The 17,721-nt window shown below is 48.9% G+C and overlaps 3 protein-coding genes across 3 annotated transcripts; 2 read left to right on the top strand and 1 right to left on the bottom strand.

Annotated features, from left to right (window-relative positions):
• Positions 1–4,611: 4,611 nt before the first annotated feature.
• LOC122373070 lies at positions 4,612–10,896 on the top strand. Its single transcript, XM_043350821.1, has 3 exons — positions 4,612–4,651; positions 6,745–6,777; positions 9,706–10,896. The coding sequence occupies exon 3, from the start codon at positions 9,721–9,723 to the stop codon at positions 10,894–10,896; it is 1,176 nt and encodes a 391-aa protein (XP_043206756.1). The 5' UTR covers positions 4,612–4,651; positions 6,745–6,777; positions 9,706–9,720.
• Positions 10,897–11,150: 254 nt separating this feature from the next.
• Positions 11,151–13,521, top strand: LOC122373073 (translation initiation factor IF-2-like). Its single transcript, XM_043350823.1, has 4 exons — positions 11,151–11,192; positions 11,469–11,729; positions 12,059–12,654; positions 13,018–13,521. The coding sequence occupies exons 1-4, from the start codon at positions 11,169–11,171 to the stop codon at positions 13,043–13,045; spliced, it is 909 nt and encodes a 302-aa protein (XP_043206758.1). The 5' UTR covers positions 11,151–11,168; the 3' UTR covers positions 13,046–13,521.
• Positions 13,522–14,280: 759 nt separating this feature from the next.
• On the bottom strand, positions 14,281–16,857 carry LOC122373069 (titin-like). Its single transcript, XM_043350819.1, has 3 exons — positions 16,835–16,857; positions 16,139–16,236; positions 14,281–15,363 (listed from the first exon to the last, which is right to left on the bottom strand). The coding sequence occupies exons 1-3, from the start codon at positions 16,855–16,857 to the stop codon at positions 14,480–14,482; spliced, it is 1,005 nt and encodes a 334-aa protein (XP_043206754.1). The 3' UTR covers positions 14,281–14,479.
• Between the last annotated feature and the right edge of the window lie 864 nt (positions 16,858–17,721).

Here is a 17,721-nt window from a genome sequence, read left to right as displayed (position 1 = left end):
AACATTTTGGTGCCGGCCCGGCAGACGGAATTTTTCCGGACCGGAAAACCGGTGTGAACCCGGCTTAAGCGGGTGGGTGGATTAGATTCAGTGGAATGAATAGTTGGACAGAAAAGCAAGTCTTGGGCAAGTCAGTAGGGTATGGGGAATTCCAGAGAGGGATAGGAGAGCAAAATATACATACGCTTCAATGATTTCCTAAACAGGATATTGGAAAGCTTCCTGAAACATCCAAAGTTAAATAACTTTGCGATTAGCGTTCTTTTATTTAGTGATGTGCAGTTTATTACGGCTGCGGCATATATACCGCATGTTATCGCAATTCAAACCACTCGCTTGTGGACCCGCGGTGTGGGACGCGTGTGGTGGGGACACGCAAGATTACTTTACTACTCAGGTTGGTTCACTAGGGAAATAAAGGCGCCGTAGCTACGTCACGGATTTGGTAGCAATCTGGTAGCAATTTTTGCAGACATCAATGGCGCACGTGTTGTTTGATCGTCGCCAATACTATTTTACTGCACTATTTTGTTATGGACGCGTGTATATCACACCACGGTGAGATTTACATAATGCATCGCACTGTAGTGTAAACCTCACCCGGGTGTGATTTACACAATACACTACTCCTGTGTATATCACACCACGCGGAGTGTGATTTACACAGTGGGCCGGCAATGCGTAAATCACACCGGGGTGTGATATACACAATGTGCTCCTAGTGTGTAAATCACACCCGGGTGTCAGACCACGCAGCACCTGGGTGTGATTTACACAGTAGGCCCGGCAAATGCGTAAATCACACCGTGGTGTGATATACACAATGTGCTCCTAGTGTGTAAATCACACCTGGGTGTCAAACCACGCAGCACCTGGGTGTGATTTACACAGTAGGCCTAGCCAATGTGTAAATCTCATCAGGGTGTGATATACACTGTGTGCTCGGTAGTGGGTAAATCACACCTGGGTGTCAAACCACGCAGCACCTGGGTGAGATTTACACAGTAGGCACGGTAACAAGACACTTAACCAAACCTTAGACCTGACCTGACCTGACCTAACCTAACCTAACCTAACCTAACCTAACCTAACCTAACCTAACCTAACCTGACCTACTGATTTTTGCCTACCCGTGGATGAGGAAGAAGGTACTCGCATGAAGAGATTGCAAGCAATGGTAAGTCAAATATTTTTAGGTTAAGTGGTTGTCCATCAGGCTTCAGGCCTTCGGCCTGAAGCCAGATACACAACCACTTAACCTAAAAATATTTGACTTACCATTGCCTGTAATCTCTCCTAAGGCATTGCCTTCGGCACTGCACCGCTTCGCCACGAGCATTCAGACGTCGCTTTCCATATTGTATTGGTGCTTTTAAACTTGTCGGTCGGCAGCGAACCCACCGCTACCAAGGAAAAGCGAAAATGCGGGAAAAAGCGCCCGCACCGACGGGACTCGAACCCGCAACATCCGTATCATGGTGCAAGCACCTTCACCACTAGGCCAGGCGGTCAGCTGAATTCGAGAGAGAGGACGCCCGGAATCCCGCCGGAATATTCGTAGTGCTTAGTCTGATCTGACCAATGGGCGAGCAGAGTCACTGCTCTGACCAATGGACGTTCAGCGTTGCTATGACGTCACATCGTGGTGAGATATACACACAGCTGCCCTCTCTGTGTATTCCTCACCCGGGTGTGATTTACACTACGTAGTAGATTTTGTGTATATCACACCGGGGTGGGTGTGATTTACACAAATGGCCGGTATTGTGTAAATCTCACCGTGGTGTGATATACACGGTCCCTTTTGTTATTTCACTGCAGTGTATTGTACATTACATTTGAAAATTAAAATAAAGAAATATTCGTAACCCAGCAAATCAGTTCTTCTTTGAGGCAGCACTCTGTCAGCATTGAGCCTTCAGAATGTGTGATTTGATAGACTTTCCCACATTTTCTACTCTTGTGGAAAACTTTCTTAGTCATCAAAAATGTATGCACATATGAATAATTAAAACTTCATTTTCAAAGTTTTATAGAAATAAGATTTCACATTACATTATCATAAGGCTACCTGTCCATTTCGTCCAACCAATTAAATATTCATCCAGCAGAATGCAGGTACCTCTGAGAAGGTACTGATATCTCTTATCTACACCAATATTTCAGGAAAATGACAGAGACTGAGAAGCTATTAAAACTTCAGCGTATGAAAGGGATGTTATGGCTTATGCACATTGAAAAACATCAGATAATGCTTTTGAACCATCTCATTCACCAGCACACATCAATCCGGCTCCTGGCTTCTGTCAAGGAAACATTCCGAAATAATGCATTATTTTATTTCATTGACCACCTTGCAAAAGACAAACAGCAAACACATCACCACCAAAAACAAAAATAGTCAACAGGTAGGTACCAGCTGATCTAGCCGTGCTGTGTCATGTGCCTTTGAAAAACTTGAGCAGTCAGGGTTGAATAAACACCCCAAACTTAGCCATTCATGCATGAACAAGTGCAAATTCTGGTCGAGCATTTTAATAAAAATGAAACTAACAGCATTGTAGGTTACAATTATAAAAAGACAAAATTACAACAAAAAAAAACAGCAGAGCTTACTCTACAATGCATAACCATTAATTTTATAACTGACATCCAAATTCGCATCTCTGAAGTTTAACCCACCTACCAGCCACCTGCACATTTCTGCGCACATGTGCTGCGCAGTGTGCAGTCACTACACATTACACAATTATGAGAATTAAAATAGTTTTAAATAATCAAGCAAGTCAGGACTGGTATGCAGATTCACAAGTTCTCTCAACATCTTCAATTACCAACAATCAAGGGGGAATAATTTTTTACATACCTATTTATAGTTCAGTCTGCATTTAAAATAGTTTACTTGGCACTATTCTTAAATCAGCAGTATATTGAGTCATTTGGCACTATTTCGAGTTTATTTGCACTATTTTCATACTGTAGCTGTTGCCAGATCGGCTACTAGTAGTCTCAGAGCTATATGGTTCCTATGACACTATTTTAAGTACTTTTGCACTACTGTTGGCACATAACTACGATTTTGGATCGTGTTGTCGTAAAATCTTGAATCTTGTGGGGGTTCTAATGAGTTCAATTATCACCAGAGGCAGAGGGCGCCTTCAAACGGTGGGTGGGCGCCGTCGCTTCGCAAACGGACATTTTTTCTGGCTAGGGGGGTGTACCGCCACCTATCAATCATCAGACAGGTTGGACAGGCTACACCGTACCCATATGAACTGGGTTATGATTCCGTATCTCTTGCGGCGCAATGAACCTGCACTACTTTCCGGAGTTATACATTACATATCGAATTAGTTATTCAATGCGTAAAAACGTGCACACATTTTACGTAATGTATTTATAACGACCTTTCTAGGTTGTTGCACACACCAAAACGCCCACAGTGTACATAAGTCAGAACACCACGTATTTCACGAACGGCGATAGCTCACAGCTGTACTACGATGTACTTGTACGATGTACGATGTACTTGGGATATTCCACTAGCATGCTCGTTAAACAAACTAACGCGTAAGAAGGAATACTAGATTTAGGGCAAAATGAACTATATTTACTACATAATGACCATAATTTAGAGCGCTTGGAACTAAATTGGTGCTTAAAGTACTTAAACAAGGTATCATATTTGAAATAGTGCGAATGTCCTGATTTTACTTTAAAAAAAAAACGTAAATAGAGCAAAATTACAAAAATAGTGCGATATGAACCTTTTTTAGTTCTTGAATAATTACCAGCCACAATCAAGAGCATCTTGTGATCTCAGTAACTCCGCAGATCCATCTTCTGTTTTCCATTTTCAGTCTAAGTTCCATCTGGGAGACACATGTTGCATCATTATGTTTAAACAATTATTATGCTTGAACTTTTGATTTTTCATGTGAACTTCACTTCAAAAGTTGATTCAATTTTTTAAGTTGATAAAATTTGTATAATGCTACGATCACGGCGCACCAAATCACAGATAACTTGAAAATAACCAAGCAAAAGCCACATTCTTCAGCAAACTATGTGAGCTATCTGATCCACGCTGCGTTGAAATAATTGAAAATCGCCAAAATCAGTCAAAATATGACAATTAAATTAATATTAACTTCACAAAACTCTGATTTGTGAGGCAATGCGCAACAGAAATGCGAGGGAATATGGTAGTAATCTGGTAGCAATTATGAAGGATTTCCCCTGTCGCTGATGAAAAAACACTCGAAACAAATTTTTCAACGCAGAGGAAATCCTTCATTATGAGTTGCAGGGACCATTTGATTGGCCCATTTTAGATAAATATAGGCAGAATGTTTCGATTTCAACCCCATTTATCGTAATGAGACGAATCCATTGGCTTAGTGGTACGTCTTTTGAACACATGTAGGCCTTAGATTTCTCCTTAGCCCGCCTGAAACACACCATGCTTTGCATGCATTTCTATGGGTGAAGGAAAATTCATGCGCCGTGATGACGTCACGGTAAAGGAATTCTGAAGCTCGTGAACGGGGGCTGGGGACACGTGCCTTTTCATTTTGCTGTCTTGCTTCTTGATTGCTGGCGCGATTTTAAAGTAATTATTGGAAGATTACTTACGACTTTTAAAAGCATTTTAACCCTCGCCCATGTAGGGGGGGGTTGGTGCAACCCCCCTGAGGTTTTTCTTGGCTACACGCCGAACCGTTTCAGATAGCCTGCTCAAATTTTCAGTACCCTATGGGGCATCCTTTGCGCAACTTTTGGTATTTTTTTTGTCAAGGTCATGTCAGGTCACGGAGTTATGACGTCATAAAGGGAACAACCTCCGGCCAGATTTACGCTAAATTGGAGATTGCTTCACATTGGTATAAATGCCGACTGACCTGACTGACACACTGATGGATTGTTTTAGAATCATAACTGGCTGATTTGACATTGGCACAATGTCCGTTGACCTTTTCAAGGTTACTAAAGGTCAAGGTCAGGTCAGTGACCTCGGTTGACCTGTAATGACTTCTTGCACTTGTATGCCTTTTCGGGGTATTTTGATGCCCTGAATTCGAATTTGCTATCCATTTCAGGCATCGTCGGTTGTTTCTTGTAGTTCATTTTGGGTCAGGGTCAGGTCAGTGACGTCACACGCCTGACGTGACCCAATGCACAAATGACCTTGCAGACTTCCGATGCTCCCAACGCATCATTTTTAGAGTTATCCCGCGCCGTGCTGGTGGCCTGAACTTTCCGCCGAGTGCTGGGGGGGCGTTTTCACGCCCCCCGTCTAACTCGGCTCCTGGGCCACGTAGCGACACGCGGTAAGCGGCAATCGAAAGAGCGTCAAAAATAAGGACGAAAACACTTCGGTCATTTTTTGGGTCAGGTCAAAGGTCAGGTCACCAGAGGTCGCCAAAGGTAAAATGTTGACTATTTCAACATTTTGGAAACTGCCAACGGCTATCTCGGGAACCGATAGAGCTACAGCGCCGCGGAAAAGCGCATTCGATAGCCCTTTTACAGACCTTTCTGAGTAATGTTCTCAGATTTGACCTCAGGTCAACGGTTTAGCCTCCAGAGAGGGCAAAAACTCCAAAAATAGCCGTTTTTACGAAAAACGTTTTTTCGTCAATAACTTTTGACTCATAAGCGCCATGACATGACTTTTGCCAGCATCGTGTTCCTCTCGTCGAGACGCGTCGAATGAACTATTCGTTGACCTTGAAAGGTCATTTTGAAAATTTGACCTCAGGTCAAGGTCATGACCTGACCGAAAAGGGTCATGTTGCATATCAGTCGATCCGTATCGTCGAGCTGAACACATCTGACGTGTTTTCACCGCTCTAGCACGTCTCTATCAAAAGTTATAGCCAAAAAACTGCTGGCGACCAATCATGACCTGAGATGACCTCAGGGGCACACAGAGGGGTCACTGGTGCATTTTTCCTATTCAGTGTGTCATGTTTACCTATGAACCGATGTTTGAGAGCGTTTTGAACGATATTCGTCCAAAAGAGGCGCATTTCAATTTTCTCCCATTGACTTATAATGGAGAGGTCGCAAAATTGACCTGACCTTAGGTCACAGATATCAAAAATCCGAGATATAAATTTTATACATACTGTTACTCATATCAATCGCTGAAAGTTTCAAAGTGATCGTTCAGTCGGTGTAGCTATAGCGAGCCAATTTGAACTTTTCTGAGGTAAGGTCACTTGACGTGACCTGGTGACCTGACCTTGAACGGCCTAGGTCTGAAATTTTCACAACATGTGCGGAAATGATGTAGGAACACGTGTACCAAAAACGGCGGCGCTGCGCGCCGCCGTTTTTGAGATATTCGCGAAAAACCTGAGGGGGGGGCGTAAAAACGCCCCCCCCCAGCACGGCGCGGGTTATGACATCGAAATACACACCAAACGATAGAGAATTGATCAAGGATCACGATAGTGAAGGTTGCAAGTCGATATCTCTTACCGTTTTGCCGCAATCGGCGCGGAAATCTGAAAAAGTTAGATTTTTCCGAAAATCTGACCTTTGACCGATCATAAGTAGGTCAAATGTTGACCTAGGACCAAAAAATATACCACCAATCGCGAGATCTCGTTGAGAGCAATCCGTTGGTCTTTTCCGCTAAGCTCTACGACGCTCCGTTTTCAAACCAGGGGGGGTCGCACCAACCCCCTCCCCCCCCCGCATGGACGAAGGTGGCAAAACACCGTTTACGGGCGAGGGTTAAGATTTTAAAGGTTTGTTCAAACTGACGAGGTACCTACGCAAAACTGAAATATTATCAATTATGAAAATACAACAATTGAAGGTCAAGGCCGGGGGGCTGGGGCGGGGACACGAATCCCCAATATCAATATTTGATTTGAAATGGTTAAGTGCGTTTTTTAGGGCCGCAGTATTAGCTGGATTATTTGCCAGCTTTTGGCGAATGATGGCGCTAGCAGAGCTTATTATATATTGGTGCCACCTATATAGGACTATCGGTCACCCGTCACGCCGCTACAGCCTACCGCTACCATTACCGTATTCTCTATATTTTGTAGTTTTAAGGCCTTATTCAGCCCAGTTCTGTTATGAAGCTGTTTTCTAATCCTGACTTTGTAGAATGCAATCACTTGGTGACCTTGTGGACTGACTGAGGTCTGCAGCTGCTCCACCCGGGCACTGTAACAGGACTAGATAGCTGCACCAGGCCATGGAAGACAAAATATTGGCCTCACTGTTTCTCCTGAACATTATTTTCATGTATATGCTCCAGTAGGGGGGTCCGAAATGTATTAAAGTTGTCCGAAACCACGGGAACCGGGTTTTTCCCATAGGTCCTTTCAATACCTTTCCAAAATGGTGCGGCAATCGAAATTTTAAAGAACTTTCACCTTGCCTCAAATCGATTGAAAGTTTATCAAATTTAGCCAATTTAGTACTTCATGAACTTTCGCTTTTAACATACATCCCACAGTTTAATGCGCAATTGATTGGGCCGGTGATCTTGTTTTCAAGGAAAATAGCTGCACAAATCACAAAATATATTATCATGCATGCCAAGAGCCAAATGATGAAATCACATCATGACTAAATACCATGTGGATTACAATAAATCACTTAAAATATCGCGTATCAAGATCCTCAGAATAGGAATCGTCTTGGTCTTTATTTGTCCAAATGCGCCATGTGCATCAAGAACTTCCACCTCGCCTGAACTGAGTTGAAAATATCTAGATAAGCCTATGATTTGAGCCGCGGTCTGTTGCTAGTGCAGACGGCCCCCCATTTTACATGCATGTCATGACCCCTCAAGGTTGGCGAGTGGCGCTTCTCACATTTCTTAATCCTCACAACAGCAGCTGCTGTGCACTTATGCCTGGAGGGAGGGGAGATGAGACATGGCCCTCATGCATTTCCCGCAAAACACTGTGTCAACCATTGTGTCAAATGTACAGCACTGTGTCATCTCGCCTTCAGGTGATGGCGCCATGTCTACCGCAAGACAAACAAGAGCTGGGGCATCCAAGCCTCTAGTTGGCCAGCCGAGGGAGGCCGTTGCTGACCAGTGGGCCGTTGCCTTCCTGGCTGATGATGATACCAGCGGGCTGCTGGCCTTCACCGGAAGGCCGCGACTGCCGACCAGGGGGCAGGTCCTCAGCCTCTACCTCCACATCAGGCAGGTCAAGGGACAATGGTTTCCAAGTCAGCGAGATCGCCGACATCGTCCTGACCGAAGTATGCAAATACTGGACAATGGGGAACATCCCGATCGGGGCCAAGAAGAAAACGAAGGAGAAGACGTTGGCCCTGATAGACGAGTACCGTAACCTGCCCCATGTTCCTGCCCAGGTTACGGTACTCGTCGATCAGGGCCAACGTCTTCTCCTTCGTTTTCTTCTTGGCCCCGATCGGGATGTTCCCCATTGTCCAGTATTTGCATACTTCGGTCAGGACGATGTCAGCGATCTCGCTGACTGGAAACCATTGTCCCTTGACCTGCCTAATGTGGAGGTAGAGGCTGAGGACCTGCCCCCTGGTCGGCAGTCGCGGCCTTCCGGTGAAGGCCAGCAGCCCGCTGGTATCATCATCAGCCAGGAAGGCAACGGCCCACTGGTCAGCAACGGCCTCCCTCGGCTGGCCAACTAGAGGCTTGGATGCCCCAGCTCTTGTTTGTCTTGCGGTAGACATGGCGCCATCACCTGAAGGCGAGATGACACAGTGCTGTACATTTGACACAATGGTTGACACAGTGTTTTGCGGGAAATGCATGAGGGCCATGTCTCATCTCCCCTCCCTCCAGGCATAAGTGCACAGCAGCTGCTGTTGTAAGGATTAAGAAATGTGAGAAGCGCCACTCGCCAACCTTGAGGGGTCATGACATGCATGTAACTACCCGCAATGGGGGGGGGGGGCCGTCTGCACTCGCAACAGACCGCGGCTCAAATCATAGGCTTATCTAGATATTTTCAACTCAGTTCAGGCGAGGTGGAAGTTCTCGATTCATATGGCTCATTTGGACAAATAAAGACCAAAACGATTCCTATTCTGGGGATCTTGATACGCTATATTTTAAGTGATTTATTGTAATCCACATGGTATTTAGTCATAATGTGATTTCATCATTTGGCTGTTGGCATGCATGATAATATATTTTGTGATTTGTGCAGCTATTTTCCTTGAAAACAAGATCACCGGCCCAAGCCATTGCGCATTAAACCGTGGGACGTATGTTAAAAGCGAAAGTTCATGAAGTACTAAATTGGCTAAATTTGATAAACTTTCAATCGATTTGAGGCAAGGTGAAAGTTCTTTAAAATTTCGATTGCCGCACCATTTTGGAAAGGTATTGAAAGGACCTATGGGAAAAACCCGGTTCCCGTGGTTTCGGACAACTTCAATACATTTCGGACCCCCCTAATGCTCCAGCACAGCAGTTCTGCTTGGTATTACAGGAAATCTGTACCACACCACAGCTGTTAATATTCACTACCGTGCACATCAGCTGAGTGCCCCTGTATCGATAAGATCTCGTTGAGATTGGTATACAAAGGTATGCACTTTGCAGTCTAGATGGTGATTATGTTGCTTGCCGACATGTGCATGAGCTTGGATCTGTGAAAGTGGATCTGGGATCAGATCCCACGGATCTTGACATTGATCCCAATGTGAACATCTATCTGGCTCTTTCATTTTGTCAAGAGATCGGATGTCGTGATGGAGCTGTGGGCAGACAGCGCCCAGAGCCAGACGGCCGACTTCCTGCGGGACATCCCGGCCAGCGACCCGGACAAGGTGTACACGCTGCTCAGGGACGTCGGTCTCGACGACCCGCCGCTGCAGCTTAGGCCCAGCCTTATGGGCGTCATCACCAACGTGCCGCAGCCGCCGCGGCACACTCAGCGCTCCTACATGTTCATGGTGGTGCTGAAGGACCCCTCCTGCTGGGACGACGCCTCGCCCCGCAAGGACTTTGTCGTTTTCGGGTTTGTGCCGAGCCCGGCGGACCTGCCGGCGGCCGGCGACGACCACGGCCTGCGCACGGGCAACGTGCTCCGACTGCGCAGCGTCAAGGTGGAGCGGCGCGCCGGGAAGCTGGACGGTCGCGTGTTCCGCGGCTCGCAGCTGGACGTGTTCTCGGGCGCCGAGGAGGACCCGCCGGTGCCGCTGGGCGCCGCCGGCCGGCCGGTGACTGAGGCGGAGCGGCGCCGGCTGCAGTGGCTGCGCCGCTGGTGGCTCGTGGAGCGGCCGCACCAGGAGCGGATCGCCGCCGCCACCGACGCCCGTCTCTCGGACGTCAGCGGACCCGGTCTGTGCCACCTCAAGGTGCGCCTGCTGGCGTTGGACGAGTCGGACGGACGGCTGATCGCGCGCGTCACGGACGGCACGCGGTGTCCTCTGCCGGTCGGCGGCGCCGCCGCACCGCCCGGCTCCTCTGATCCCTCCGACCCGGCCGCCGGCTACACCCGCGTACCGGTGTACGTGGCTGACCGCAGCTGTGCCGAGGCGCTGCGCCGCGGGCCGGCCGACGCCGTCCGGTTCCTCTACCTGGTCCGGGTGCGCGTCGACTGCGCGCCGACGACCGAGGGCACCGCCGCGTCGGCCGCGACGTTCGCGATGGAGCGCGCCGACGACCCGCTCGTGCTGCCGCTGGACGTCAGCTCGGATGACGTGATGGACATCCGACTACGGATGGAGCCGGCGACCGCCGGGCCGGGGCGGGGCCGTGCCGGGACCGCGCCGGGGTGGAACGGGACCGCGCCGGGCGCTGCGCCGGCTCCGCCCTCCATGGTGTCAGCCGCGGCGCAGACGGATATTTCCTTCGGCGAGGTGAGTCAACACTGGCGTCTGTGTCGGATTCAGACTGGTTTGCAATCTGTATTTATCCAGTAAATGTTTCTTCAGTCATTCATGACCTTTTATATTCCTGATCGTGTGGGATTCGTACATAACAATGTTATTACTTTCATCAATGTTGCACTTATCATTGCATTCAAACATTTCTCTATAAGACGCCATGTGTCTGTTTCTCAAACGAGTAAGTTTGAACTAGTAAAAACCAAATGCCTGAAGAGCTGTCTATGTTCCAGCCGCCGCGCGGCGATGCGGCGCTCGGCGCTGCGCCCGGCCCGCCCGCCACAGTGTCGGCCGCCGCGCAGACCGAGATGCCGCTCTGCGAGCTCTATCGGGTGAGTCAGCATTCAGCAACCACGTCTGTATCGGACCGGAATGGCTCGCATTCGTTACCTACTCACTTATACAGTAGATACGTTTTGAAGTCGTTTACGGCCTCAATAGCTGATTAAATGCGACTTGTGCAGCCGTAATAATTGTTAGAAATATGTGTAGTGTATTGGATGTTGCACTGATCATTGTTGTAAAAAAATGAAAATAACGTATGTTCTTTTCTGATGTTTTAACAATTTAAAATATCTTAGAGATGAAAACTGTATTTTCTTTTTCAGCTCTGGCGCGGCGAGACAGCATGTCCGGCCGCCACTGCAGCTCCGCCGGCGGATCCGGCCGCTGAGGTTCCTCCGCCTGCGGATCCGGCCGCTGAGGTACCTCCGGCCTTCCCGGATCCGGCCGCTGAGGTCCCTCCGGCCTTCCCGGATCCGGCCGCTGAGGTCCCTCCGGCCCCGGTACCGGCCGCTGAGGTCCCTCTGGCCTCCCCAGTACCTCCTACCGCAGCACCAGCCAGCACTGAGACCGCGTCCTACGCCCAGGTTAGTCGATACTCAGGTCTGGGCTGGATTGAGAGGGCTTACATTGGTTTTGTTTACATTTTCTACACTCTAGGTACTTCACTCAATTTAACTTTTTATACATTCTCAATGCTTATTGGTATGTGACTTGTGCAGGAAGCATGCTATCATGCATTTGGTTAAATGCTGCTCTGAAATTTAACGTAAAACAAAATACTGCGGGGCAGGTAGCATATTGGTGCGTCGCCCGGGCGGGGGGCTCGCTGTCCCCAGCAGCCTGCCGCGCGTTCGGTTGCTCCCATCACGTCCTGACGCGGAGTCCCACTGACTGAGTCTGACCTGTGTGTCAGGACGGGTGTGACGCCGGTCAGCCGGCCGGCCCGGGGGAGCCGCCGGCCGACGACAGGTTCAGCACGGCGCCGCAGTCGCCGGCCGGGCCGCCGCCGGCCGTGCCTCTGGAGGCGGCCGCCGCCCAGCCGGCCGGCCGGCCGTTCCGGACCCGCTGCGCAGTCCGCTGGGCGGCGCCCTCGTACCACGGGCCGCGCAGCGTCTGGTCCCTGCTGCGGGCCGCCTGCCTGCGGCCGGGCTGCCGGGTTCTGTACCGCGGCTCCGCGCTGCCGCGGCCCTCCCTGGGCGCCGACCTGGGCCTGGTGCTGGTGTGCGCCCGCTGCGGCGGCCAGCTGGCGGTGAGCGCCGAGCTGCCGCTGACGCTGCACCCCCTGGAGGGCGGCGGTGCGCCGCTGGAGGCGCTGGCCTCCTCTGAACGGCTGCTCGGCGTGCCGGTGGACCTCTCGGCGCTGCTGGCCGTCCACCGGAGCGTGGAGGACCTGATAGAGAGGGCCGGCCGCGGCCTGGTCGGCGACCTGGTGCTGCTGCCGCTGCCAGAGGCGCCCCGGCGCTACATGGTGGTGGAGGCGACGCTAACGGACCTCGCGGCGGACACAGAGTAAGTATCACAGTGTCGGATTGCCCGTATCTGAGGGATTCGAGAGGAGTCCTTGTTTTGTGACGGGGATTATTCACATATTCATTTGACAGCTGTAATTTCCTCATTCTAACCTGGAGGAAGTTAGGGAAATCTGCTGTAACATCAGTTGATTACGGTAGAGGAAACACTTTTCTTCCTGACCCGGCTTAACTCTAGTTAGTTTAAAAGGTCAGCGTCTTTACTATGTCTTATACGTCTCATACCTCAACCTCGAACTGCTCCGGTTGTTTTCAATAGAAAGCACTATTCTAACGATTAGTCAGTTATCTATTTCAAACAACCTGTGGTTATTTACCGGTGATCACCTCTGTCTGATTCCAGCTGCTATACGGACGGGATGGCGGACTAGCAAGTGAGACGATTTGCAAGTCAGGAGAGCCCAGAGTTCTGGATTGTCAGTGAGTGTTTTGGTATTGTTTATTCAAGAGAGCTAGTCGTTGCTGGCCGTGGCCATGCCTGGAGGTCAGTTCACGTGTAAGACGTTCGTGGAGTCGTAGTGAGTGGAGAGGTTTCGTTTTGTTTTGACAAAACTCTAGTCGAGTTGTTCTCTGAAGGGCTCTGTGATCTGTCGCGGATCCGAGTCTGCCCCGTCAGCACGGCGGCTAGTCGTGTACAAACCGCCGAGACGCCTTATGGTACAAAGACAGATCGTTGATGGTGATTATTATCCGAGAGTAACCGCTAATGCATGTCTTCATACGGTGGCCCATTCAGCGTTGCCCAAAGTGCCTGTTGTTGGCTGTGTCGCACTTTTTGTGTCCGGTGTTATGATGAGCTGTTTCTGCTCAGGGAATACAACTTTGTAGGTACCTATACTCTGATAAAGTTTTTTGTTTAGTTTTATCTCTCAGGTTGATAACAACAATGGTCAAATGTAGATAAGGGACGATTTTTGCGTAAAAAAAATGGAAGGGGTGTGAAATTAAGTCCGGGCAACGGTGCTCCTGAACCTTGATCCAAATGTGGGGGGGGGGGGGGGGGTGAGCTCTATTTTATTACTGATTATTTTCCGCCGTTTTGGGCACCTCATCCCATATCGTTGCGACTGTGATTCACTAAGGTCAGGCAATAAATTACGCCGTGACCTCGCCAGGAAGGCAAATGCTGACCGTCGGACCTCATCGGCTAGACGATCGTTTTAAACCTTTAGCGACGGGTGGAGCTAACAGGATGCATGCGTCGCATCCGATTTCTATTTAAATGACCCACGGCTAACTCAATGTGACCCAATTATAATCTGGTAGGGGAAAAGACCTGCGCGTGTTGCTAGTGATTCTAAATGTTCTACCAAATGCTAATAAGTCGGTATTGTGTCTTGAATAATCACCTGGAACCTACCACCCCTGACCCGACCTAATACCAAACTTTCAGGTCACCACCTGTGATTCGGCAATTTAGGTCGATGAAGAAAATCCAGAGCATTCCTAGCGGGATAACATTTCCATGTCGACTCCGACTTCGGAGTCTGAGTCAAAAACATTGCGACGACTCTGACTCCGGCCAGAACCGTCGATTTCCAACTGACTCCGACTTGAGAGCTCGTTGCGAACAACTGTGAAAAAATGCGTTTGTTTACAACTCACGCTAACGTTTATTTTCAAGCACAGTGGGTATTTACATTCGACCATATAAGTACTAACACTCGGCGAGTCGTTAGTGAATCTAAAACATGAAGGTGTATCAATTCCATTTTACATTTATTTCTCGGCGCATCATATTGCGGTCTGCGCAAGCCCGATCTTGTGAGTGGAGGATCATGACACTCCATCAGCGTTCGTCCGCTCTATCCCACCTTGTCCACCTTTCCCACCACCTTTGGCACCTTTCCCACCACCTTCGGCACCTTTTCCACCACCTTTGTCGCCTTTTCCACCACCTTTGGCACCTTGTCTACCACCTTCGTTACCTTTTCCACCACTTTTGGCAGCTTTTCCACCACCTCCACTACCTCTTCTACGTCTTCAACCACCTTTGGCAGCTTTTCCACCATTTCCACTACCTTCGGTACATCTTTCACAACCTTCGGCAGCTTTTCCACCACTTCCGCCACCTTTGTTACGTCTTCTACCACTTTTGGCACTTTTTGTACCACTTCTACCACCTCCGTTACTTCTTTCACCACCTTTGGCACCTTTTCCACCACTTCAACTACTTCCGGTACCTCTTCCACCACATTTGGTAGCTTTTCTACCACATTTGGCAGCTTTTCTACCACATCCACCACCTTTGGCACCTTCTCTACCACCTTCGCTACCTTTTCCACGACCTTTGGCAATTTTTCCACCACTTCTACCACCTTTGGCACCTTTTCCACGACCTTTGGTAGCTTCTCCACCACTTTCGTCACCTTTAGCACCTTTTCTACCACCTTTTGCACCTTTTCCACGACCTTCGTTACCTTTCCTACTACCTTTGGTAGCTTTTTCACGACTTCCACTATCCTCGGCACCTCTTCTGCCACCTCCGGCAGCTTTTCTACCACCTTTGGCAGCTTTTCCACGACTTCCACCACCTTCGGTACCTCTTCTACCACCTTCGTTACTTTTTCTACGATCTTTGGTACCTTTTCCACCACCTCCGGTACCTCTTCTACGACCTCTGGCACCTTTTCCACTACATCGACCACCTCACCCAGTCCCAGGAGCGAAGGAGCAGCCGACACACCGTCTGTGACAGAAGAAGAACAAGATCGGCTTAGCTGGATGGCATCGGGAGCATAGATGTGCAATCGGGAGGGATGGCAAGACAACATGCATGAAATAGACCAGACGTAAACTACCCCACCAATGCCCCCTTTCAAGCGTGTGTGTTTCCTTACAATGCACGACTCAATCCGGGGTTAGCGACTCGGGCATTTGGCTTAAACTGCTATAGCTTCCTGATTCTACTAACCAAATTAGGGGACATGGTACGTATAATATTCGGCTTCTTTGATGTTTAAGTCCTCTTCTTAGCAGGGAGTGCAGCGACTTTTGTAGTGTTTAGCTTTCTTTTGATGTTAACGCAAGGGTAGGTATATATGTATCACTGTGCGCCGCTGGGATGAATCGTGGAAAGATAACGGATTTGTATATAAAATGACAATGTTGGACGACATGTCGACGCACAAGAGCGACTGGCCCGATAGAAGACTTCTTTCGACTTTCACCTGGGCGTATATGCGTGTAGGTTTTCAGTTTCTCTGCCTACTCTAGTTGCAAGAATAAGTAGGAAAATCGACATGCAATAACTAGTAATTGGAAGTCGAAAGGAGAATTCAATCAAGCCAAGTCTATGCCTGGCCCTGTTGCTTTTACCCAGACCCAGAGGCCAGAGGAGTAAAAGAAACTAGCTGTTTCCTTCCAAAATATTCACTAAGTGTTGCGAGTTATAACTTCAGCACCTTTAACGCATTCAGCAAATGTGAAGCAGCAAGGAACAATGCACCGCAGGACGAACTCACCCTTGGCCAGTAGCCCCAATATGAGCACCACCAACGGTGGGAAGGTATTGAACGGGCGCCATGGTTTCACTCGCTGTTGCGCGCTGCTCTGTGGCTCTCTGTAGATTGTTGACAACGTATAATAATGCACCCATGGTGGTCACAGCCTATCTTATACCAGCGAGAAAGGTTGTCGATGACGGTGGAGCGGATGGGCGACCTTTGGATGCAGAGGGGAGCTGCATGCACCTATGAGGCGTAGTGATAACAGGAGGGGAGCGACTGACTAAACGGATGCGACCGAAAGACAGACGTCACTGAAAGAACACATTACATAACTAAAACTACGTGGTAACAATAAAGTATGCAAATGATACAGCGAGATCGATGCATCGGTTCGGTAAAGCGAGATTGCAGTGTACCTGTTTTGTGATTTTGTGTGCTGAAAGATTTTAATGAAGTTTAAATACGGATTACAACTACGTTGCAAACATGTGCTGGTGACTGGGCAGAGGCCAGTTGTCTCCATTCTATATTGATTCATGTGGCTGCAAAGCTTGCACTCTCACTCTATAGGTAAATATAGGGGAGAGTGGGGCAAAGCGGCCACCCGGGGCAAAGAGACCACCCTTCCTTTGAGCCCTCCACAACTGGCGTCAGCTCCAATTTATGCTTGCCAATTATACTTCTCTTCGCGGTCGTTCGATTGAGCCAGACCGGGGTTTCCGACCCGTGGCCATTTTTCCGTGACGGACGGAAAGGCGTGTTTTCCCAGGTGGGTCGGTAACGGGCCGGCCGTTGCCGCCGACGACCACCGCGCCGAAGGCCTGTAGTCAGACCTCGGCTTCCTCTCGCGGTGAACTAGGGGACTGGTGTTCTGATCCCTGGCCTGTTCTCGGTGCGACCTCAGGCGGTCTTCGTGCACCGCCACCGCCTTGGTCCTCTGGTCTCGTCGGGTGCGATAGACCACGTCATTTGTGCGTTCCTCCACAACGTGTGGTCCTCTCCACGGGCTTTATTAGCCTAATGTTATTGCGCTTTTTAAGTGCTATTTTTTCCATAACGTTTGAAGTTTATTTAAGAGCCCTCGTTTCTGCATTGAGTGGTTATCGTACATGTCCTCTGCCAATTTTAATGCGTTTTGGCCCACCAATAACAGAGCTGGAAGATTTTTTTTTGTCTCGGATGTTAGGCGCGGGGTAAAGTGGACGAGGCAAAATGGACAGCTCCTAATTCCGTAAGTTGCTTCAACTTAGATAACAAACGCTATTGATGTTTAAATGTATCGTCATGCGTTCGCCTCGGCCACTTTTCGGCCACATGAGTAACCAAAAAATGCAGCTAAATGTTTTTTTTTTTCATGAAACAGTGGCGGCGGAGCACCTTCAATTTAAGAGGGGCACTGTCGACTTTTGGTCCCATTCTTTCCATGCAACGCCCATAGGGCTAATGTTATAATGCCAAAATCAAAGGGGGGCACGGTGCCCCGGTGCCCTTCCCGTTCTGCCGCCTATGTCATGAAATATCCTTTCTTTGTTTACTTACAGGTGAGAAGATGACAAGACTAAATAATCATCCTCGTTTGAATCTTGTCACCATCAAAT

Source organism: Amphibalanus amphitrite, unplaced genomic scaffold, assembly GCF_019059575.1.
Source record: "Amphibalanus amphitrite isolate SeventyFive unplaced genomic scaffold, NRLGWU_Aamphi_draft 001440F_arrow, whole genome shotgun sequence".
NCBI classification, from domain to species: domain Eukaryota; kingdom Metazoa; phylum Arthropoda; class Thecostraca; order Balanomorpha; family Balanidae; genus Amphibalanus; species Amphibalanus amphitrite.
This window is presented reverse-complemented; position numbering and strand designations above follow the sequence as displayed.

Coding starts and splice junctions, on each gene's coding strand:
- LOC122373070 (XM_043350821.1), top strand. CDS start 9,721: ATGGAGCTGTGGGCAGACAGCGCCCAGAGCCAGACGGCCGACTTCCTG.
- LOC122373073 (XM_043350823.1), top strand. CDS start 11,169: ATGCCGCTCTGCGAGCTCTATCGG. Junction 11,193..11,468: donor CGCTCTGCGAGCTCTATCGG/GTGAGTCAGCAT, acceptor TTTCTTTTTCAG/CTCTGGCGCGGCGAGACAGC. Junction 11,730..12,058: donor AGACCGCGTCCTACGCCCAG/GTTAGTCGATAC, acceptor CCTGTGTGTCAG/GACGGGTGTGACGCCGGTCA.
- LOC122373069 (XM_043350819.1), bottom strand. CDS start 16,857: ATGGCCACGGGTCGGAAACCCCG. Junction 16,237..16,834: donor GCCACGGGTCGGAAACCCCG/GTCTGGCTCAAT, acceptor AACAATCTACAG/AGAGCCACAGAGCAGCGCGC. Junction 15,364..16,138: donor ATTGGGGCTACTGGCCAAGG/GTGAGTTCGTCC, acceptor CTTCTGTCACAG/ACGGTGTGTCGGCTGCTCCT.